General features: G+C 43.0%; 1 protein-coding gene across 1 annotated transcript in view; it reads left to right on the forward strand.

Annotated features, from left to right (window-relative positions):
• ROPN1L (rhophilin associated tail protein 1 like) overlaps positions 1-3,479 on the forward strand; it is a 44,157-nt gene extending 40,678 nt beyond the window's left edge. Inside the window, exon 6 of the mRNA XM_063450604.1 lies at positions 3,305-3,479. Within this exon, the coding sequence (XP_063306674.1) occupies positions 3,305-3,371 (67 nt within the window). The 3' untranslated portion in view covers positions 3,372-3,479. The remainder of the gene's footprint in view (positions 1-3,304) is intronic.
• Positions 3,480-25,198: the final 21,719 nt, after the last annotated feature.

Here is a 25,198-nt window from a genome sequence, read left to right on the forward strand (position 1 = left end):
CTGACCTTAATATCATCAAGCCAATCTGGGAGATCTCAAACGGTTCATACAAGGAGACCAAACTCTTTGCATGACCTGGAGACATTTTGCCAAGATGAATGGGCAGCTATACCACCTGCAAGAATTAGGGGCCTCATAGACAACTGTTACAAAAGACAGCACAGTGTCATTGATGATAAAGTGGGCAATACACAGTATTAAGAACTAACGATATGCAGACTTTTGAACAGGAGTCATTTCATTTTTGTTGTTTGTTGCCATGTTTTGTTTTATGATTGTGCCATTCTGTAAAAACCTACAGTTGAAAATGAATCCCATAAAAAATAAAATAAATGTGCTTTGCCTGCTCACTCATGTTTTCTTTAAAAATAATACATGTATTAACAATTCTCCAAGGGTATGCAAACTTTTGAGCACAACTGTAGCTACATATTGAGGTTATAATTTTATGTTTTTATTAATATTAAGAGGCACTTTTTTTATTTACTTCCAAAAATTAGCAAATTAAGTAAAATTAAATACCATACATGTAAATAAAAGTATTTTTTAACTATCTCAAAACAGTGATCGTTTTATCATTTATCAATGTGTCAGCTATGCGTAATGTATAATAAATAAATGTAACACGTTTTGCAAACTCTTTTATATATTTTCTCTTATTAGTGTCTCTTTGGGTACTATTCATTTTAGATTTGTCTAAAATATGTTGTGTTATTTTTTTTAACCTGTTGGATTACAAAACAATAAAAATCCCTAATAAATAATGCCAGTGTTTTAGTAAAGAATACACAAATCATAATTTTTGCTAAAAGTGATATTTAGCTAATTTCTGAATAAATCTATATGCAAAATTATAGTTTTTACAAATTTTATAGCATGATAACCATGCTTCCCATGTTTTAAATACCAGATATACTCGAGTATAAGCCCACCCGAATATAAGCCGAGGTACCTAATTTTACCCCAAAAAACTGGGAAAACGTATTGACTCGAGTATACGCCTAGGGTGGGAAGTGCAGCAGCTACTGGTAAATTTCTAAATAAAATTAGATCCCAATAAAATTACATTGATTGAATATTAATTTACCGTGTGTGTGTATATAATTAATGCAGTGTGTGTGTTTGTGTAGTGTGTATATAATGAATTCAGAGTGTGTGTGTGTTTGTGTAGTGTTTGTATATAATGAATGCAGTGTGTGTGTGTATATAATGAATACAGAATGTGTGTGTATATAATGCAGTGTGTGTATATAATGAATGCAGTGTGTGTATATAATGAATGCAGAATGTGTGTGTTTGTGTGAATGCAGTGTGTGTATATAATGAATGCAGTGTGTGTAAATAATGAATGCAGATTGTGTTTGTATTAATGCAGTGTGTGTGTATATAATGCAGAGTGTGTGCTTGTGTATATGATGCAGTCTGTGTGTGTGTTTGTGTAGTGTGTGTAAACTGGGTGGGGGGAGGACATTTTTATATTTTTATTATTTTAATATTTTATTTTTTTTTGTCCCCCCTCCCTGCTTGTTACCTGGCCAGGGAGGGGGGCTATGGCATTTCCTGGTGGTCCAGTGGCATGGGCTGTGCAGTAAGGGGGCCGGCAGCAAGCTGTGACTTACCTTCCCAGCAGCTCCGTTCATCTCCCAGTGTAAATCTCGCGGTCTGTGTGCCGCGCGGAGCGTTTCCACGGTAACCTGTGGCAACGCTCTGATGGCCGTGGGTCTCGCGAGATTTACACTGGGAGATGAACGGAGATGCTGCAAAGGTAAGTAACAGCTTGCTACCGCCCCCCCCCCCCCCCCCAGGACCGCCGGGCTTGTAATGAGCCCGGCGGTCCTGGTCTGTATTATGGCAATGTAAGTTGCCATAATACAGACCCTGACTCGAGTATAAGCCGAGGGGGGCTTTTTCAGCACAAAAAATGTGCTGAAAAACTCAGCTTATACTTGAGTATATACGGTACTACTATTTATATCTATTTGTATATTTTTTATTTTATTTTAATATAACTAGGTAGTAAAGGGGTTAAGACTGACCTTTAAAATATGAAGAATATTTTCTTATGATGTATTAGGCAAGAAGATAATGTGTTTAAAAAAAATGAAAAAGTACCAAATTTTTTTATAGTGAATCAGACATATACTTTAAATTAAGTGGTTCTGACAACCAAACATTGCGTAAGTAATCACTATTTTTCTTTGATATGAAGACTAGGCTATTTTTTTTATTTTTCAATTTGAGAATGCTGCCAAAAAATAAATGCATTTATGTAATCTTGTTATTGTTTCTAAGCAGACTGAATGCCAAACTGTGAATAGATAAAAGTATTTTATAAATTGTATTATCGAGAATACTGTTATGGTCAACTTTTGGGACGTAACAAAAAAGTAGTTTTTGACATTTATTTGGTCTTCTAGCGCAACCAGTACAACTGCAGAGATTTGTCATAATGCATCCTTCTATATGCCGTTCTAAATGCTATTTGATGAAGGCTTTTCGTCATGTTATGTTGTCGGGGAGTTTTAGCCATTAGCCCCCATTTATGCCAATGTTAATCAAAGAAAATGTTTGCTTACACATAAAGTTAACTAGTTTCACTTTAACTAAAGGCAAATAAGTCTATACAATTTTTATTTAAAAAGGCATGTACTTGACATTTTTTACAGTAGCATATGCTATAATACAGCAATGTATCCCATTACATTAAAACACTGGACTTTCATTGAAAATAAAGACTCCAAACAAATAAAACACTTTGCTTCCTGAAGCATGTTTCTTCTACTTCTGTTACACCTCATTGGCTATCAAACAGACAACCAGCCCTGTTACTTACTGGCTCTTTAGCTCAGTGGAGCTAAACTCAAGAGGCGGCCAATTGTTCAGAGCACCTGCCTTGCAAAGACTTGTCATTGAGCTGCATTGGGAAGTATGTAATTGGACAGACATAGACAGTCTGGACTGATTTAAAAGGAGAGGGCTTGTAAAGACAGAAGACAAGAGATTTACATGGTTTGCAAACTTTTTTTTAGATATATCCCTAATGCATAATTAAATACAGGTATGCTTTCATGGGTGTATATCTACTGAATGTTTATTTACAACCATGGAGTGTACCTTTAACAAATGACACATAGTATAGTCTAATATGTTTTATAAATTGCAGGGAAAAAGTTGACTTCACTTATTGCAATCTAGTTGAACAGTTTAACATAATGTATGTTTTTTAAAAAAATATTAGCCTTCACACTTTGAAGAAATACAAAGATTCATATTAAAATCATCTCTCTGTCTTTTTATTTTTCAGGAATAATCAAAATGAAATGATCCAACCAAGAAATTTCCTGAGCGCTCAGTGCCCCCCACTTTCCTGAAATTAACATTCTTTTCCAGAGTGGGAAAACCTGCAGAAAAAAATCTGTATCTAATTCTAAATAAACCTGAAGCAAATTGTAATAGTATTGGTGTGTGTGTGTGTGTGTGTGTGTATATATACATATACATATATATATATATATATATATATATATATATATATATATATATATATATATATATATACAGTTGCAAGAAAAAGTATGTGAACCCTTTGGAATGGTATTGATTTCTGCACAAATTGGTCATAAAATGTGATCTGATCATCATCTAAGACACAACAATAGAAAATCACAGTATGCTTAAACTAATAACACACAAAGAATGAAATGTTGCCATGTTTTTATTGAACACACCATATAAACATTCACAGTGCAGGTGGAAAAGTATGTGAACCCTTGGATTTAATAACTGGTTGAACCTCCTTTGGCAGCAATAACTTCAACCAAACGTTTCCTGTAGTTGCAGATCAGACGTGTACAACGGTCAGGAGTAATTCTTGACCATTCCTCTTTACAGAACTGTTTCAGTTCAGCAATATTCTTGGGATGTCTGGTGTGAATCGCTTTCTTGAGGTCATGCCACAGCATCTCAATCGGGTTGAGGTCAGGACTCTGACTGGGCCACTTCAGAAGGCGTATTTTAAGCTGTTTAAGCCATTCTGTTGTTGATTTACTTCTATGCTTTGGGTCATTGTCCTGTTGTAACATCCATCTTCTGTTGAGCTTCAGCTGGTAGACAGATGGCCTTAAGTTCTCCTGCAAAATGTCTTGATAAACTTGGGAATTCATTTTAAAGTGCAAACAAGTGTAAATCAAGTGTTAAAAGTGCAAACAAGTGCATATAAAATATGTAAATCCATTTATAGAGACACCAGAGACAAGTTGCAAGGAAACACAGTGCAAGCATGTTATTAAATTTGCTTGCGCTGTGCAGAACAAATACAGGGCTTTTTTCTCATGCTAGAGCTCTTTAGCAGAGCTCTGCACATGGTCTGCCCTGGCCTGCACTTTGAGAGCGGGCGTGTTTGTCGTTAGTGATGACAAAACACACCCTCTCTGCCCCGCCCCCTTCTTAGTGGGCCGCTGTGATAAAAAAATGCCCGGGCCGAATTTTTATCCCAGTCCGGCCCTGGTCATAGCGAGCGTATACTGAGTATCATTAAACACACCAAGTAGTATGATAAGGCCGATATAATGTTTTTGAAGCTTAAAGGCTACATCTCTGTGTATGAAAATGGAGACCCCTTTAGTCTTACTATCTGACATCGCATGGTATTGGGTGGGATAATGCTTAGTGAACAGAGCAGGGGTATGTCCACTTTTTGTTTTAATTCTTTATTTTTGTTGTGCAGGTAAGTACAGAGCATAGTCATGCGCCACAACAGCGTACGTTTACATATAAACATAGGTTAAACAGTGGCATGGAAAACTTGCACATTTTTTGTTTAAAGGCATAGTAAGCTAGGCAGGTATGTCTAAACGCTAAACTATTAGAGAACGAACAAGCTTGCAGCATCCTGACTTCGTTGGACCTCAGAGTTGAAAGAAAACAATGAGATGGTATCAACATTTGTGCCCTTCTGCAATGCTGTGTCATGATGACTATTGTGTTAAGTAATAACTGGTAATAACTGGTTAACTATCAGTGTATCTTAGTGCTTCAAAGGGCTGTCTGGTTTTCATGTTGTAAGCTATCACTCAGCTGAAATGCCACTAACATAACAATTGTAATTAAGGTAAGTATTCCCTGGATAAGCACCTCAGCCCTGGGCTGTGAACAGGTCATAGTATAAGATCCTAGCTGTTCTAGCATCCTGTGATAGCAATGTTTAAATGTTACTTGTAGAGGACATGCTGAGCAAATGTAACTTGACGATGCTTTATGTACAGGTTTGGGTATGTTTTAACACTGACGAAATGCAGGCTGAACATGTCATTTCTAAATAAACGATTTGCTGCGAATTACATTGCTGAATCAAGAGAATTGCATGAGCGAGTAGCACATTGCATATAGTAAAGGAGTAAAACTGAGCTTATTAAAGCACACTGCCTGCTACGTTTTTCCTGAATGCTCGACGCAATTGCAATACTGTAAAATAAGAGGCTTCTCAAAACATAACACAATTTTAAAAAGAGATTAAAAAAAAAAAAACGTAAAAGTGAACACGCTTAGAGTTCGATAATGGGTGGTCTGCTGGGGATATGCCCCAGAGAGAGCAAACAAATAAGAGTCATGTAAAATGAGGGAAATACCTCTGGGTGATAGTGGGTTGATATGCCCAGATGGCTCTAGTCCTCGGGACTGACAGTTTGTGAGTTATTCTTTATTCAGCCCACGCCAGTCAGGTAAAGTCCCGGTGCCCCTAGATAGTGTTCAGTAGTCGAGGTTCTCCCTCTTGTGGGCCACGGAGGGGCTCTCCGCCTGTGTCTGTTGCCAGTTTCCAGCTGGCTCCTGGTCAGCGCCGCGACCGGCACTGTGAGTTGTCGAGTGTGAAGTTGCGCCTTGCTGGGTAAGGGTAGTTGGGACCGCTGAGGTGCGGGCGGGTCAAACCTGTTGGCGGGACCATTCCTGAGGCGTGAGGGTGGGTGTGCTGGTGCCCATGATACCTGGTGCCGTTTCCCTCTGGTCCTCGGCTCCGGCGGGGAGGCGCCCTGGAGGTACGAAAGGGAAACCCGCCTAGACGGCGCCGGATTGCCGGGCGGATCCATGCAGCTACCGCTCTTATCGCCATCTGAAAGATCCGTCTCTGGGCATGAAGCTTTTTCCAAAGGCTGGCGCAGATCCGCTCATAGAACTCTTGTGGTTTTTGGCTTCAGGCTTTCTCCCAGGGTTGGATCGGGATAACCCCCACCGATCCGGGGGGGGGGGGGGAGGGAGCGCCATGTATCTCAGGCTGCTTGCGAGAGGACGGTTTCCTCTCCCCGGTTCCTGCGCCCACAGGTCGCGTTCATGCATCTTTGGACTCCGTGCACCGGTTTTCTCGAGTAAGGTATCCGGGTGTTTGGTGGGGCACACTGAGTCCAGGTAGGATAGTCTCATGTGGGTGAGCGCTTTTTCTCCCGATTATTTAGTGGTTTTTCAGTTTTTGTTGCAGGAGCTATGCAGCCATGCATGTAGTCAGGAAGCTGGTCAGGCTCTGCCCCGTATGTCCACTTTTAAAGTGAGTTTCTTGGATACATGCAATGTTAATTTTATTTTTCGTAAGATCTCTAAGTAAAAGTCTCCTCTTAACCAGGGTCCTCTTACATTGTAAGTAACTATTTTCATACTTAAAATAGACGTTTAGATGATACCCTGTGGAGTCAATATACCAACAATCAGGGCCGTCTATAATATGAATAGGACCCTGGGCAAAGCATTTTCTTGGCCCCCCTAGGCCCTGCCCTTCTCCCCCCCCCCAATTACGCCCAACCCCCAATCACACTGACAGACCTTCTGACACACACACACACACAGACAGATATATTAAAACATTCGCAGATACATACTGACACACATACACTGACACATGTATTGACACACACAGACATTCTGACACACACACAGGGATACTGACACACACAGACATACTGACACACAGGCATACTAACATACACACCGACAGGCATGCTGACACACACACACACACACACTGACATACACACAGGCATGCTGACACACACACACACACACTGACATACACACAGACATACTGACACACAAACACACACACGCACACAGAAATACTGACATACACACACACACACACAAACATACTGACATACACACACACAAACATACTGACATACACACATACTGACACACACACACAGACATACTGACACACACACACAGACATACTGACACACACACACACAGACATACTGACACACACACACACACAGACATACTGACATACAGACACACACATACACACACAGACATACAGACATACTGACACACACACACACAGACATACTGACATACAGACATACTGACACACACACACACACACAGACATACAGACATACTGACACACACACACACACACACACAGACATACAGACATACTGACACACACACAGACATACAGACATACTGACACACACACATACATACTGACACACACACACAGACATACTGACACACACACACACACAGACATACTGACACACATACACACATACATACTGACACACACACACACACAGACATACTGACACACACACACACACACAGACATACAGACATACTGACACACACACACACACACACACACACAGACATACTGACACACACACATACATACTGACATACACACACACAGACATACTGACATACACACACACAGACATACTGACATACACACACACAGACATACTGACACACACACACAGACATACTGACACACACACACACACACAGACATACTGACACACACACACAGACATACTGACACACACACACACATACATACTGACACACACACACACACATACTGACACACACACACACACAGACATACTGACACACACACACAGACATACTGACACACACAGACACATTTAGCCACCCTCCAGGTTCTTACCTTTTCCTGGAGGGTGGTTTCCCTGGGGTTCAGTGGCAGGCTGAGGCAGATGGGAGTTCTCCTCTGGAACTCCCCTCCTCCTGCCTTTCTCCTCCCACGCAGCTATTATCTCCGGCGGGAGGAAGTGACATGCGGCACTCACCTTCTCCCAGCCGGTACAGGAAGGGGCCGGTCGCGCTGTTTAAGCGTCACAGCGCCCGACCGGGCCACTGCTCACACGTGCTTACCGGGTGGCCCTTAGTGCATGGGCCACCCGGGGGGCCTTCTTAGTTGGCGGGCCGGTGCGGCTCTGTGCAGCTGCACCGCCGGGTACATGGGGGCTGCGCAAATCGCAGGGCCCACAGGGCAGCTGCTCTGGGGCCCCCCAGGAGCAACTGGGCCCGGGGCAGCTGCCCCGTTTGCCCCGCGCTAAAGACGGCCCTGCCAACAATTGACCTACAACATGCAAGCGGAGTCCCTTGGGTTAGGTGGCAGGGGCAGGGAGGGACACACAGTATCTTTCCTATGGTTTGGAGGAGTGGTGTCTGTGGCAATCCCGGAGAGGAATTGTATCCGTGCCCTTGGGAGCTTAGGGACCAGTACCGCACCTTTATGCTGGTGGGGCCTTGAGTCGACAGTCTGCTGGAAAGGGTAGAAGCAAGGCTGAAGGGTACAAGGGGAGGAAAAACGTGGGGGTAACATACCCAACTAGGTTCATCTATTAACTATCTTAAGATAGTCTTGGTCGCAAGTTGTGGGGAGCGTGGTGGTAAGCATCAGCACAGATTAGAGCAGCTCACCTACGGGAGTGAGGAGCCAGTTTTGAAAGTAAAAAACAGTGAAAGCTGTGCTCAGCTATGGAACATTTTTTTTTTATGTTTGTATTACATTTTGTAGTTTTTGTATAGTAAGCAGAATTAGGAATACAGAAACAATAGTAGTTAGCCACTTAGAATAATCAGCTTCACAAAAGTACAGAGCGAGAGCCTTAGCCCTATATCCCCAGTGGCCTAGGCAATGGGCGATATCTGTCAAACTGTGGGGCTGAGGTTAAGCCTCTTGGTGGGCATCGGGGGCTTAGTGCCAAGACAAGAACATAAACAGTGAAACTCATGAACCATTAAAATTCAGTATGTGTAGTATACCTGTGGTACGAGTAGGGCTACATGTAAGATAAGGGAGTTTACATCCCATATAGGGCTACCAGATACTTGCTGTGCAACCGTCATGGTCGTGCAGGTCTCAGGTGAGTGTCCATTCTGGTGACATCCGAGGGACTTTTGTGCATCTCTCCTCTGCGACAGCAGATGGTTGAAGGCCCCAGTCCCTGAGTTTTGACATACCAACTTCCAGGGAGGACACTCCATGGATGGTGTCTTTATAGTGGAGAAGCAACTTTTCTGGGAATCCCCATCTATAGGCAATGCCTTGGGCTCACAATGCAATGTGGTTGTGAGAGGTGACAAACTCTTCCGGAATTGGAGGGTCGCGGCTGAGAGATCCGTGAAGATCTTGAGTGCTTGATATGGCTCTGGCATCCCCGCCAATCCGCAGACACGCACCAGCCTCTCCTTTGCGTGGAAGAAGTGCACCCGAACCATGACATCACAGGCAGTAGTGTTATTTAGGTGTTTAGGCCGTCAGAGCCTGTGGGCTCTATCGATGAGTATTTGGCCTGGGTGGATTTCTGGTGCTGGGGCTTGAAAGAAACCAGTAAATAATTGTTGAGTGCTGGAGCCAGGACTGACTCAGGAATGCCCCGTATGTGCAGGTTATTCCTCCGAGCCCAGTTTTCTATGTCAGCGAGTTTCAGCTTGTGATCTCTAAGGATTGCGTCAATCTCCTGTAGTTTGTCTGCGAGGCTGTTGTGAGCTTCAGTGAACTCATCCATTTTCTTTTCCACATGGGATTTGCGTTAGCCCATATCGTGAAGTTATTTACGTAGATCTGTAGATAGTGTATGTATTTGAGTTTTCAGGTTGGTCTGTATGCTCTCGGAGAATTCCGCCATCATCTGGCACATAGTCGCCATAGTTAACAGTCTCTCGTCCGTCAATGAGGCTGAGGAGGCCGGGGGTGAAAGCGATGCTTCTCTAGAACAGAGCTGCTGCCATCTTTGGACTGGCTTCGGCCTTCCCGTGCTTTCGGTGCGGAGGTCTTAGTCAAGAAGAAGGATGCTCTGTCCGATTTGGAGTCTTTTGTTTTGTGTCTCTGTGACATGGTGAAGCTGTCCCGTGCTTGAGGGATAATTATTGCTTTGCAGACGGGTTATTTTGAGCTCCGTTGCACCCCAAACTCAGGCGCCTCACAGGTGTGCGTCCATTCAGTTCAGGTGCCAGGCCACACCCCTATTATTTTAGTTTAACTCCTTTTGCAACAGATACAATGTTGCAACACAAAAGATGAATATATACAAAGTTATTATAGTGGGGCCGTCCTACCATTCAGCATTAAATAGCATTTTGCATTTAGAATTTAATGTTTTAATGCTAAAAGATTTCTCAGCATCCAATCCACTCTCTGCTGCTTGGCCTAATGAGGAAGCATTAACCAGTGAAGCAATGGGCAGCTGTGATTGGCTGAAAGTGTCAACTGACTGCTTTAGCATATCATATTGTTATTGCAGGTATGCATCAGTATGGCTACAAAGAAGTGTGTAATCTCTGCCTTAGCCACAACTACACTGGGGCAGGGCAATGAGAAGCGTTAAACTGCTTGAACAGGATTTATCATTGGAGGACATTGCCATGGGACTTCAGGTTCTATAACAAATTCAATGAGATGAAATGGTTATAATTGCTACCATGTCCTTTTAAAGAAGCACTGTCATTTTGCAGGTTTTGTTTTGAAATCAATCGATTTTTGTAATAGTTTTTTTTTTTGCTTATCTTAGTTGTTTAGTTATACTTAACCTCTTAAGGATGGAGGCAATTGTCCAACTTCTGAATAAAGACAATACCTAGGATTTGTGCTGTGCATTTATCCCACTGTAATTTAATGGGACACTGTAGGCACCCAGACCACTTCAGCTCATTGCATGATGACCTCCAGCGTAAAATCTTTCCCCATACAAAAAGCCTAGTGCGAGCATGGCCATTGCCGCGCATGCGCATTAGGTCTACACGGCAGCTGACGTCGGTGGGAAGGAGCATGGGCCCCGGGGGGTTGGAATTTTTAATATCTTTATTTTTAGTTGGTTTCATAAATACATACATACATACTGACACACACACACACACAGACATACTGACACACACAGACACATTTAGCCACCCTCCAGGTTCTTACCTTTTCCTGGAGGGTGGTTTCCCTGGGGTTCAGTGGCAGGCTGAGGCAGATGGGAGTTCTCCTCTGGAACTCCCCTCCTCCTGCCTTTCTCCTCCCACGCAGCTATTATCTCCGGCGGGAGGAAGTGACATGCGGCACTCACCTTCTCCCAGCCGGTACAGGAAGGGGCCGGTCGCGCTGTTTAAGCGTCACAGCGCCCGACCGGGCCACTGCTCACACGTGCTTACCGGGTGGCCCTTAGTGCATGGGCCACCCGGGGGGCCTTCTTAGTTGGCGGGCCGGTGCGGCTCTGTGCAGCTGCACCGCCGGGTACATGGGGGCTGCGCAAATCGCAGGGCCCACAGGGCAGCTGCTCTGGGGCCCCCCAGGAGCAACTGGGCCCGGGGCAGCTGCCCCGTTTGCCCCGCGCTAAAGACGGCCCTGCCAACAATTGACCTACAACATGCAAGCGGAGTCCCTTGGGTTAGGTGGCAGGGGCAGGGAGGGACACACAGTATCTTTCCTAGGGTTTGGAGGAGTGGTGTCTGTGGCAATCCCGGAGAGGAATTGTATCCGTGCCCTTGGGAGCTTAGGGACCAGTACCGCACCTTTATGCTGGTGGGGCCTTGAGTCGACAGTCTGCTGGAAAGGGTAGAAGCAAGGCTGAAGGGTACAAGGGGAGGAAAAACGTGGGGGTAACATACCCAACTAGGTTCATCTATTAACTATCTTAAGATAGTCTTGGTCGCAAGTTGTGGGGAGCGTGGTGGTAAGCATCAGCACAGATTAGAGCAGCTCACCTACGGGAGTGAGGAGCCAGTTTTGAAAGTAAAAAACAGTGAAAGCTGTGCTCAGCTATGGAACATTTTTTTTTTTATGTTTGTATTTTCATTTTGCTCGCAGTTTAGGGAATAAGATCCATGAACTTGTGGCAATAATGGCAACTGATAGTGTAGATTTAGTCGCTGTTACTGAGACATGGTATAATGAGAAAAATGACTGGGACATAGCAATACCAGGGTACTCTTTATATAGAAAAGACAGGGAAGGCAAGAAAGGGGGAGGGGTGGCCCTGTATGTAAAGAATAGCATAAAATCTAGCCTAATAAAGGTTAGTGAGGCGAACATAGAGTCAGTTTGGGTTACGTTAGAATTTGGTAATCACACAGTAACTCGTGTAGGTGTGATTTATAGGCCCCCAGGACAAATTGAAGAGTTAGATAATCTACTAGTTGAAGAAATAGCTAAAATGACAATGAAGGGGGAAGTTATCATCATGGGTGACTTTAATCTTCCTGATATAAATTGGAAAACAAAAATAGCTACTTGTGCCAGGAGCACACATATTCTAAACTCCCTACTGGGATTGTCTCTAAAACAAGTCGTTGAGGAGCCAACTCGTAAAGAGGCCATACTAGATTTAGTGTTAACAAATGGAGATTTGGTATCAGATATTACTGTAGGTGAAAGTTTAGGATCCAGTGATCATCAGTCAGTGTGGTTTAATATAAGAACAGTGACTGAGTCACACCACACAAAAACAAAAGTTTTAGACTTTAGAAAAACAGACTTTTCCAAAATTAGAATATGTGTAAAGGAGTCATTATCAGACTGGAGCAATTTAAATGGAGTCCAAAAGAAATGGGATTATTTAAAAGTTGCACTACTGAAGGCAACAGAAAATTGCATTAGGCTTGTCAGTAAAAGCAAAAAATTCAAGAAACCACTGTGGTACTCCACAGATGTAGCCAAAATAGTAAAAAACAAAAAGTTAGCATTTAGTAATTATAAAAAAACCCAGAGTGAGGAAGATAGAATTACCTATAAGATTAGGCAGAAAGAGGCTAAGCAAGTTATAAGAGCTTCCAAATCACACACAGAAGAGAAAATAGCACAGTCAGTAAAAAAGGGGGACAAAACCTTTTTTAGATACATAAATGAGAAAAGAAAAGTAAAACAAGGATTAGTTAGATTAAAAACAAAAGAAGGAAGGTATGTAGAAGAGGATAAAGGTCTAGCTGACTGCCTCAATGAATATTTTTGTTCTGTATTTACAGATGAAAATGAAGGAAAGGGACCTCAGTTAAGAAAAAGGATAAATGAGTCATTTATTACACGTGAGTTTACAGAGGAAGAGGTTCTATTTCAACTGTCAAAAGTAAAGACAAATAAGTCAATGGGACCTGATGGAATACACCCAAAGCTATTAAAAGAGCTTAGTGGTGTACTAGCAAAACCATTAACAGATTTATTTAACCAATCATTGATAACAGGAGTAGTCCCAGAAGATTGGAAGTTAGCGAATGTTGTGCCCATTCACAAGAAAGGTAATAGGGAGGAGTCGGGCAACTATAGGCCAGTAAGCCTAACTTCAGTAGTGGGGAAAGTGATGGAAACCATGTTAAAGGATAGGATTGTTGAACATCTAAAAACACATGGATTTCAAGATCAGAGACAACATGGGTTTACTTCAGGGAGATCATGCCAAACTAATCTTATTGATTTTTTTGATTGGGTAACTAAAATTATAGATCAGGGTGGTGCAGTAGACATTGCTTACCTCGATTTCAGTAAGGCTTTTGACACTGTTGCACATAGAAGGCTTATCAACAAACTACAATCTTTGAGTTTGGATTCCAATATTGTTGAATGGGTAAGGCAGTGGCTGAGTGACAGGCAACAGAGGGTTGTAGTCAATGGTGTATATTCGAAGCTTGGGCTTGTCACCAGTGGGGTACCTCAGGGATCTGTACTTGGACCCATTCTCTTTAATATTTTTATTAGTGATATTGCAGAAGGTCTTGATGGTAAGGTGTGTCTTTTTGCGGATGATACTAAGATATGTAACAGGGTTGATGTTCCAGGAGGGATAAGCCAAATGGAAAATGATTTAGGTAGACTAGAAAAATGGTCAGAGTTGTGGCAACTGACATTTAATGTGGATAAGTGCAAGATAATGCATCTTGGACGTAAAAACCCAAGGGCAGAGTACAGAATATTTGATAGAGTCCTAACCTCAACATCTGAGGAAAGGGATTTAGGGGTGATTATTTCTGATGACTTAAAGGTAGGCAGACAATGTAATAGAGCAGCAGGAAATGCTAGCAGAATGCTTGGTTGTATAGGGAGAGGTATTAGCAGTAGAAAGAGGGAAGTGCTCATGCCATTGTACAGAACACTGGTGAGACCTCACTTGGAGTACTGTACACAGTACTGGAGACCCTATCTTCAGAAGGATATTGATACCTTAGAGAGAGTTCAAAGAAGGGCTACTAAACTGGTTCATGGATTGCAGGATAAAACTTACCAGGAAAGGTTAAAGGATCTTAACATGTATAGCATGGAGGAAAGACGAGACAGGGGGGATATGATAGAAACATTTAAATACATAAAGGGAATCAACACAGTAAAGGAGGAGACTATATTTAAAAGAAGAAAAACTACCACAACAAGAGGACATAGTCTTAAATTAGAGGGACAAAGGTTTAAAAATAATATCAGGAAGTATTACTTTACTGAGAGGGTAGTGGATGCATGGAATAGCCTTCCAGCTGAAGTGGTAGAGGTTAACACAGTAAAGGAGTTTAAGCATGCGTGGGATAGGCATAAGGCTATCCTAACTATAAGATAAGGCCAGGGACTAATGAAAGTATTTAGAAAACTGGGCAGACTAGATGGGCCGAATGGTTCTTATCTGCCGTCACATTCTATGTTTGTAGTTTTTGTATAGTAAGCAGAATTAGGAATACAGAAACAATAGTAGTTAGCCACTTAGAATAATCAGCTTCACAAAAGTACAGAGCGAGTTGGTATTTTTAGTTGGTTTCATAAATAGGCATTTTACCACCAATCTATGCCAAATTAAAAAAAAATAATTGGTGATTTTTTTTGACACACATAACAATTTAAGAATACATTTACAGAGAACTTCAAGAATTACTGCCAAAGAACACCCCAATATGTTTTCAGCAACATCTCCTGAGTACAGTGATACCCCCATGTATAAGTGTGTCGGGTTGTCTGGGGGCTAAAAGATCTTATTTGGAGGGTGCGCATTCCAGTTTTCCAACTTGTTTTTTTTCTTAGCTGGTCATCATGCACCCATGTCCAATTTGTAACATTTTTGAAGCCGGCCAATGTAATTTACCCCCATCAAACCATATATTTTTTTAAAGTAGACATCCTAAGGTATTTCAAATGGTGGTATTTTAACACTTTCCATGCACTAATTTTACCAACAGTCTTTGTCAAACTTTTGGGTAATCTTATTTTTGTGTTATTTGTCTCTCACATTGTACATTAGACATGGATTTTCAGTTCCTGTTTTGTGTTACTGACAGAGAACACCCCAATATGTGTTCAGAAACATCTCCCGAATACAGAGCACCCAATGTACAGGTTTTATAGGTTTTTGCAAACTTACAGGGGTCAAATGTAGGGCTTTTCCATGTTTGCACATTGAAATTTGCCAGATTGGTTTGCTGGGCCTTTGTTGCCTTTGAGACCGTATAGCAGCTCAGGAATGAAAATTAACCCCATCATGGCATACCATTTGTAAAAGTAGACAACCCACGGTATTCAAAATGGAGTATGTCCAGTCTTTTGTAGTAGCTACTTAGCCACAAACGCTTGCCAAAGTTAGATTTCATATTTGTTTTTTGCATTATTTTTTTTTTCACAAAAACTGCTGATTTCATAGTCGTGATGAGTTTTACTGTTTTAAACACTCATATTTGTATTCAGTGAAGTCTCCAGAGTATAGCACACATGTACAGGTTTTATGGGGTTTTGAAAAGGTGCAGGGCAGGGCCAGATTAAGAACCCAGTGGGCCTGGTGCTGACAATTATGATGGGCTTAATTATAAAATCTTATCGACCAAAAACACTAAAACAGTCCTACTTCCCAAGCGTCATGTAGCTGATGGAGATGGTGCTGGAGGAAAACTCATACGATGCAGCTATGAGAAAACACATATCCTATGCTAATCTCACGCTTTCATCTTTCAAGTAAATCCATACCCTCTATCAGCAGTGTCCAGTAAAGCAGGAAGTCTATGGACGGGGTAAAAGGGTGGGCCACTGACGCAAATTACATAACCAGAACTGCCAAAAGGGGCAAACATACCCAAAAAGGGGACATGTCTCCCAGTCTCCCAGTCCCTTAATGTCTGTATCCCCATGTCTCCCAGTGTCCCCATGTCACTAGGACACTAGGGGACATTGAGAGACATTGGGACACTGGGAGACATGGGGACACTGGTAGACATGGGGACACTGACATACTAGGGAACACTGGGAGACCTGGGGAAAGTAAGACACTTGAGGACACTGGAAGACATGGGGCAATTTGAGACATGAGGGGATACTGGGAGACATGGGGCACTGAAACACTGTGATACATAAGGGACACAGTGATATGTAGGGGGCACTGCAGACTTGATAAAGACCTGGGTACAGGTCAAAACATTGCGGTGTCCAATCAACCTGCTTAAATCTATCACAGTGAGTGCCTGAGATTGTATTATTTTATGCTAGGGGACACTGAGACACTTGGGGGCACTGTGAGACACATGGACACTGGGAAACTAGGGGACTCTGGGAGACTAGGGACACATAAACTAGTGACATTGAGAGACACCAGGGACACATACACTAGGACATTGAGAGACACCAGGGACACTGGGAGACATGGGGACACTGGCTGGGAGACATGGGGACACTGAGAGGGGCCCATGTCTCACAGTGTCCCAATGTCTCAGTGTACCCAAGTCTCTCACCGTCCCCATGTCTCACAGTTTCCCCTAGTGTATCAGTGTCCCCAGGTCTCCAAGTGCCCCCTAGTGTCTCCCAGTGTCTCCAAGTCTCTTAGCCTTCCCATCTCTCACAGTTTCCCCTAGTGTATGTGTCCCCAGGTCTCCCAGTGTCCCCTAGTGTCTCAGTGTTCCTAAGTGTCCCTATGTTTCCCAGTTTCCCCTAGTGTCTCAGTGTTCCCAAGTGTCCCTATGTTTCCCAGTGTCCCCTAGTGTCTCAGTGTCCCCATGTCCCACAGTGCCCCTAGTGTCTCAGTGTCCCCTAGTGTCCCCTAGTTTCTGTGTCCCCATGTCTTCCTGCAGCCTCCCCCCCCCCCCCATCCCACATTTACCTGAGCAGCTGGCTGCTGTCTGGACTCTCTGTGCAGAGCTGCTCCCCTGCAGATCAGTGAGTAGAGAGAGGCAGGAAGGGAGATGCTGTAACTTCTTATCCCTGCCTCTCTCCACACACACAGTGACCCCTACTGGCCGGTGCTGGTATTGCAGAATAATCTCTGCTTATACTGAGACTGACATTTGTATTGCCGGTATTACTGCAATACGGGCACAGGGTAGGCAGCCTCAAATACCTGAGAAACACTTTTGAGAAATACCTGGCAACCGTAAGAAATACCTTAGAAATACCTAGCAACCCTAAGAGTAGCATGTAAAAAATAAAAAAATAAATATATATTTTTTAAATCAATGGGCCTATTCTATTGACTAGGAACTATAGTGATATACAAGCTATACTACTGGCTGGCAAACAAGCCTGGCTCAGTAAGACGGACATAACTAACGCTTTCAAGTTACTACCAATCCATCCGTCTCTCTGGCACATCCACGGCATCAAATGGAGGAATAATTATTACTGCGCCCCCAGGCTCACTTTCGGCTCCAGGAGCAGCCCGAAGCTGTTCTATATATTCGCAGAAACACTTTGTTGACTGCTCCTGAATACAGTCAGTTGCCCCACGGTCATATATTATTTAGACGATTTTTTACTGGTCGAGGCAGGATCCCTCACCCCACATAATATCATTAGCACCACTGCACTGTTTTCTGCATTAGGTGTCCCATTGTCCCCTGACAAAACAATAGGCCCCACAACACAGTTGGTATTCCTGGGTATCTCAGTCGACTCAGTGTCCATGCAGGCACGCCTCCCCGATGTGAAATTGGTACGCATTAGACTAGAATTGGACCAGTTCCTGCAGAAAGGTACTGGTTCTTGGAGGGATCTCCAGTCTCTACTGGGATACCTTAATTTTGCGATGCGTATCATTCCACAATGGAGATCCTTCATCTCCAGGCTACTCTGCCTCCTACCCGGCATGCCTGATGATGGCACCATGGTCCTTAACCCGCCAGCTGTAGCCGATTTAATTATGTGGAAGCACTTTCTAGATGAGTGGAACAGCATCTCCCTGTTCATTCCCCCCCCTGACCGAGCACTCTCCTGCTATTTGGACTGATGCAGCAGCCCACTCGGGGTCCGCTGCAATTTTTTGGTAACCACTGGTTCAGGGACGTGTGGCCACAAGAGGAACTTGCCTTACCGGCCTTCAGGGAAACTTCAGCCCTTTTCGAGGTATATCCCATTGTAGCAGCAGCACATACTTGGGGTCATCTGTGGGCCAGTAAGGCAGTCATGTGTTTCTCAGACAATTTGGTGGCTTGCGATATCATAAATAAAGGGTGCTCTTCCTCCTTAACCATTATGCGGTTAATAAGGATATTGACATGGCTGGCCGCCAAACTACAATTCTTTCTAGTTTGTGAACACATCCTAGGCATCCATAATACGGCAGCTGATGCGTTGTCCCGATCAAACTTTCAGGCTTTCTACAAGGTGCACCCTTTCGCCAACCAGCTCCCATCCAGAATAAAAAATATTTTTCTCTTTTTTACTTTTTAGCAGATAATATACCATTGTTTTATCCAGAGAGCACTATTGGTTGTCTCCTTTTATCCTTCTTTTTGAGTGTTGAACATACCTCTGATGGAGGAAGTCTACCCTATATCCCATAAGCGGGGATTGTACCGCTGTACGCTCTTCACACAAGAGCTAGCTACAGCTCTAATATATGTGAGTTTATTACCATCCTTTTTATCATTTGCTATCTTATACTGGACATATTACACTATTTGGTTCTTTATTTTCTTTATCTTTTCATATGAGTGGATCTGCCCGGGCAAAGACAGAGAGGACATTGTTCCTGGCCAAGCACTTTATAGACTATGTAGATGATCGGTAAGATCATTCCAGCTAAGACTCTTTTATTCGGATTACCCTCATATCTTGACTATTGAATGTTATAAGGTCTTTTTTGCGCAGCCCTTATCTCTCTTTTTTATTATTCTTGTTGTACGCTAAGGGTTTTTGAGGGATTCCCTTATAGGGTTGCTGCCCCAATTGTTATTGAGCGTTTACTCTTTCCTCTTGTTTTATATATAACTATGTACCCTAAGGGTGAACGTGCAGAGTGCCAAATTCCAAGTCCATAAGAAATTCATTAAGTGCTACAAAAAATTAAATCTAAATATATACAGACTGTCAACATTCCTATGAGACTAGAATATAGTCAGTCAAATAGTATACAGAACACAGATATAATCAAAAATATGAAGTTCTATAAATCCAAATGCAATTTCTCCAGGATAGTACCCCAAACTCATAAATTACTAATGTGTCACTTGTAAATGTTCCACTGTAGAGTAGGTAATGTAGTTCCAGAAAAATATGCAGTTTAAAATATCCCTAAAAAAGAAAAAAATAGAGAAAAAATTACATGAAAAAAATGACATGAAAAAATAAGGCTACTGGAATGGGAAATTATCCAAGCATACAATTGAATTTGATCTCACCCATGGTAAATGATTAGGGAGTCATTGTAGTCTCTGTACAAGTAGAGAAGAAGAGTGTTCCTCTGTTCTAACTGTATGTCACTGGGCTCCACTTTAGAAGTGTGCTAGGCAAATCCTGGACTGTTCTGACTGACGTCTTCCAGACTCCAATAGTAGAATGTAACAGGTAGATCCTGGGCTGCGCACTCGGGAAAAAAACCTCCCTTTGATGGCCATCATAGAAATGTTGACAGACTGTATATATTTTGATTTTATATTTTGTAGCACTTTATGAATGTCTTATGCACTTGAATTTGGCACTCTGCACTTTAATATAGGTTATGCACTTTCACCGTTAGGGTACATAGTTATATATAATCGCATGATCAGTTATATTTACTTGTAGACTTGACTGATGGTGGCAATGTTATGTGAATACATTTATAAACTTTTTCTTTCCATATCTATTATTTTTTTGGAGTGTGGTATCATTTGGTTATTTTTGTATATTTATTGTTGTGGTCCTTGGAGGGTTCCCCAGATACCAGCACTAGTGATGTCGCGAACACGAAATTTTCGGTTCGCGAACGGCGAACGGGAACTTCCGCAAATGTTCGGCGAACCGCCATTGACTTTAATGGGCAGGCGAATTTTAAAACCCACAGGGACTCTTTCTGGCCACAAAAGTGATGGAAAAGTTGTTTCAAGGGGACTAACACCTGGACTGTGGCATGCCGGAGGGGGATCCATGGCAAAACTCCCATGGAAAATTACACAGTTGATGCAGATACAAAAAACAAGATACACCTAGAAAAAGTAAAAGCAGAGGGCATACATAGTGAAGTACCATTAAGTAGAGCAAACCCTACTAGAGATATATTGCACTCACGAAATAGAAGTGTATTCCAAGCCCATCAGGATATCTTTGGAACTTTTGAAGATCTTATGAAGAAATCCCTTGTTTCTCAGGCATACATGTAAAAGAGACTGAACATAGTATAGGACTGTCGGTGGGGGGGGGGGGGGGGAAACAACTACCCGCAAACACTTCCTGACCGTTGTTGTTTCCCCCCCCCAGCTGAGTTATTTACTGACAGCGAGTGCCCATATTGAAACTTCTACTACTTAGACGAAACGCGTAGAGCTTTTTTCTGTACCTGTTACCTGCTACTTCTATATACCATCTTGAAGGAGGGCTACAGATATTTGATGAGCATTTTTACTTTTCGCTTCTTGTAAGTGTTTCAAATAAATTATACTTTTTATCACACCAACAGTCCTATACTATGTTCAGTCTCTTTTACATGTATGCCTGAGAAACAAGGGATTTCTTCATAAGATCTTCAAAAGTTCCAAAGATATCCTGGTGGGCTTGGAATACACTTCTATTTCGTGAGTGCAATATATCTCTAGAAGGGTTTGCTCTACTTAATGATACTTCACTATGTATGCCCTCTGCTTTTACTTTTTCTAGGTGTATCTTGTTTTTTTGTATCTATATGTGAGGATTTGAGGAATCCTTTGTTACAGCCTAGTACATAAGGGGAGTAAATGTACCTTTATTTTTTTATTATACACTGCTGCACCTGGGTGGTCTGTTGAGATTTATATATATATATATATTTTCCCACAGTTGATGCAGAGTCTGGTTTTAATCCATAAAGGGCAGAAATCACCTAACATTCCTAAATCACAATGGATATGGATTGACACCTGACATATGACATATTGACACCTTGACATATGGATTGACACATGTCCTCAGAGACCCTGATACACACTGACACAGAGCAGAATAGGGACTATTCCCCCTACATCAGGTCACTTGGCAGATATGGATTGACACCTATCCTAAGGATCCCTGATACACACTGACACAGAGCAGAATAGAGACTGTTCCCCCTACATAGGGTCACTTGGCAGATATGGATTGACACCTGTCCTCAGAGACCATGATACACACTGACACAGAACAGAATAGAGACTGTTCCCCCTACATAGGGTCACTTGGCAGATATGGATTGACACCTGTCCTCAGAGACCAGGATACACACTGACACAGAGCACAATAGAGACTGTCCCCCCTATATAGGGTCACTTGGCAGATATGGATAGACACCTGTCCTCAGAGACCATGATACACACTGACACAGAGCAGAATAGGGACTCTTCCTCCTACATAGGGTCACTTGGCAGATATGGATTTACACCTATCCTAAGGATCCCTGAATCACACTGACACAGAGCAGAATAGAGACTGTTCCCCCTACATAGGGTCACTTGGCAGATATGGATTGACACCTGTCCTCAAAGCCCCTGATACACACTGACACAGAGCAGAATAGAGACTGTTCCCCCTACATAGGGTCACTTGACAGATATGGATTGACACATATCCTAAGGATCCCTGATACACACTGACACAGAGCAGAATAGAGACTGTTCCCCCTACATAGGGTCACTTGGCAGATATGGATTGACACCTATCCTAATGATCCCTGATACACACTGACACAGAGCAGAATAGAGACTGTTCCCCCTACATAGGGTCACTTGGCAGATATGGACTGACACCTATCCTAAGGATCCCTGATACACACTGACACAGAGCAGAATAGAGACTGTTCCCCCTACATAGGGTCACTTGGCAGATATGGCGTGGTCGTGGGAGGATGACTTTCACCTCTTCCCCTGTTAGATTCCCGTTGTGCTGTGACATCACCATTATACGCTGTTTAAAGCATACTTTTTAATTTATTTTGCAAATGCTGCATCCTTTCCAACTTGTAATTCGGTAACATTTCCGCCACTGTCTGCTTATACCGGGGGTCTAGTAGCGTGGACACCCAGTATGGGTCGTTCTCCTTCAGCCTTTTTATATGAGGGTCCCTCAACAGGCACGACAGCATGAAAGACCCCATTTGCACAAGGTTGGATGCCGAGCTACTCATTTCCCGTTCCTCCTCCTCACACAGAGCAGAATAGGGACTGTTCCCCCTACATAGGGTCACTTGGCATATATGGATTGACACCTATCCTAAGGATCCCTGAAACACACTGACACAGAGCAGAATAGAGACTGTTCCCCCTACATAGGGTCACTTGGCAGATATGGATTGACACCTGTCCTCAGGGACCCTGATACACACTGACACAGAGCAGAATAGGGACTGTTCCCCCTACATAGGGTCACTTGGCAGATATGGATTGACACCTGTCCTCAGGGACCCTGATACACACTGACACAGAGCAGAATAGGGACTGTTCCTCCTACATAGGGTCACTTGGCAGATATGGATTGACGAAAAGAAAATGTTACTTGCGCTTTCTCCTTAATCCCTATGTATATTTAGACAAATGGAGGTCATTTAGTTGCTCCAATGGCCATTGGAGGGATGCCCGCCTGCCAACGTCAAGGCAGACCCCCCTAAGCGGGTCCTAACACTGACCCTTCAGCCTGCTTCCTTGAGCTTCTGGCAAAGATATCTCTAATGAGACAGAAAGGGGTATTTTTTATATACACCCCTTTACTTATTAACCCTTAATAGGGAACACATGGGATGGGTAGCAGCATTGTAACCAGGCTGTGTGATACAAAGTAAATACAAATACAAAAAGAGAAGTCCTGCGCTTAAGCAGCAAGGACTACAACACACATCAGCCCCAATATATAGTAAAAACCAAAGAAAAGAAAATGTTACTTGCGCTTTCTCCTTAATCCCTATGTATATTTAGACAAATGGAGGTCATTTAGTTGCTCCAATGGCCATTGGAGGGATGCCCGCCTGCCAACGTCAAGGCAGACCCCCTAAGCGGGTCCTAACACTGACCCTTCAGCCTGCTTCCTTGAGCTTCTGGCAAAGATATCTCTAATGAGACAGAAAGGGGTATTTTTTATATACACCCCTTTACTTATTAACCCTTAATAGGGAACACATGGGATGGGTAGCAGCATTGTAACCAGGCTGTGTGATACAAAGTAAATACAAATACAAAAAGAGAAGTCCTGCGCTTAAGCAGCAAGGACTACAACACACATCAGCCCCAATATATAGTAAAAACCAAAGAAAAGAAAATGTTACTTGCGCTTTCTCCTTAATCCCTATGTATATTTAGACAAATGGAGGTCATTTAGTTGCTCCAATGGCCATTGGAGGGATGCCCGCCTGCCAACGTCAAGGCAGACCCCCCTAAGCGGGTCCTAACACTGACCCTTCAGCCTGCTTCCTTGAGCTTCTGGCAAAGATATCTCTAATGAGACAGAAAGGGGTATTTTTTATATACACCCCTTTACTTATTAACCCTTAATAGGGAACACATGGGATGGGTAGCAGCATTGTAACCAGGCTGTGTGATACAAAGTAAATACAAATACAAAAAGAGAAGTCCTGCGCTTAAGATATGGATTGACACCTATCCTAAGAATCCCTAATACACACTGACACAGAGCATAATAGAGACTGTTCCCCCTACCAGGACCGGTGCTAGGATTTTTAGTTACACAGGCGAAGATGCATTTTGGTGCCCCCCACCCTCGTTTAAAATAAGGTTCATACAAACACAGAAATAATCATACAGAGACATACAGACACAGACAGAGGCATACATGCAGGCATATAGACATACATACAGAGGCATACCGTCATACAGACACATACATACATACATACATAAATAGACATACAGAAACATACATACAGAGACATCCAGGCATACAGACACATACATACATACAGGCATACAAAGACATACACGCATACAGAGACATACCGTCATACAGACACATACATATATACAGGTATACAGAGACATACAGGCATACAGACACATACATTTGTACATACAGAGACATACAGGCATACAGAAACATACATACAAAGACATACAGAGACCTACATACATACATACATACATACATACAGAGACATACACACATACAGAGACATACACAATTACATACTTACATCAGTTCAATCTTGTCCCCTGGATGCATGCTGTCTGGCTCCTTGGAGTCCTGTCCTGCAGCCCAGCCCCATCACAGGGCGCCAGCCGCGCTGTGTGGTACACAGGGAGCAGGGATATGATGTCATTCATATCCTCGCCCCCTCCACACATCCTGCGGCAGACACCAGGGTAGGTGCAGTGGCGTACACATGACCCATGGGGGCCCCAGTGTGCAAATTGATCCGTGCCCCCCCCCCCTCGCGCTTACTCTGCGCGGGCCGAGGCCGCAACTCATGGCGACGGGCACCTGGTCGCAGGGGTTGCAGGGATGTGACCCCTGCGACCACGGTATGTACGCCAGTGCATGCAGATGCACACACAATTAAAGGACCACTACAGACACCCAGATCACATCAGCTCAATGAAGTGG

Source organism: Pelobates fuscus, chromosome 4 (assembly GCF_036172605.1).
Source record: "Pelobates fuscus isolate aPelFus1 chromosome 4, aPelFus1.pri, whole genome shotgun sequence".
In the NCBI taxonomy this organism is placed as follows: Eukaryota; Metazoa; Chordata; class Amphibia; order Anura; family Pelobatidae; genus Pelobates; species Pelobates fuscus.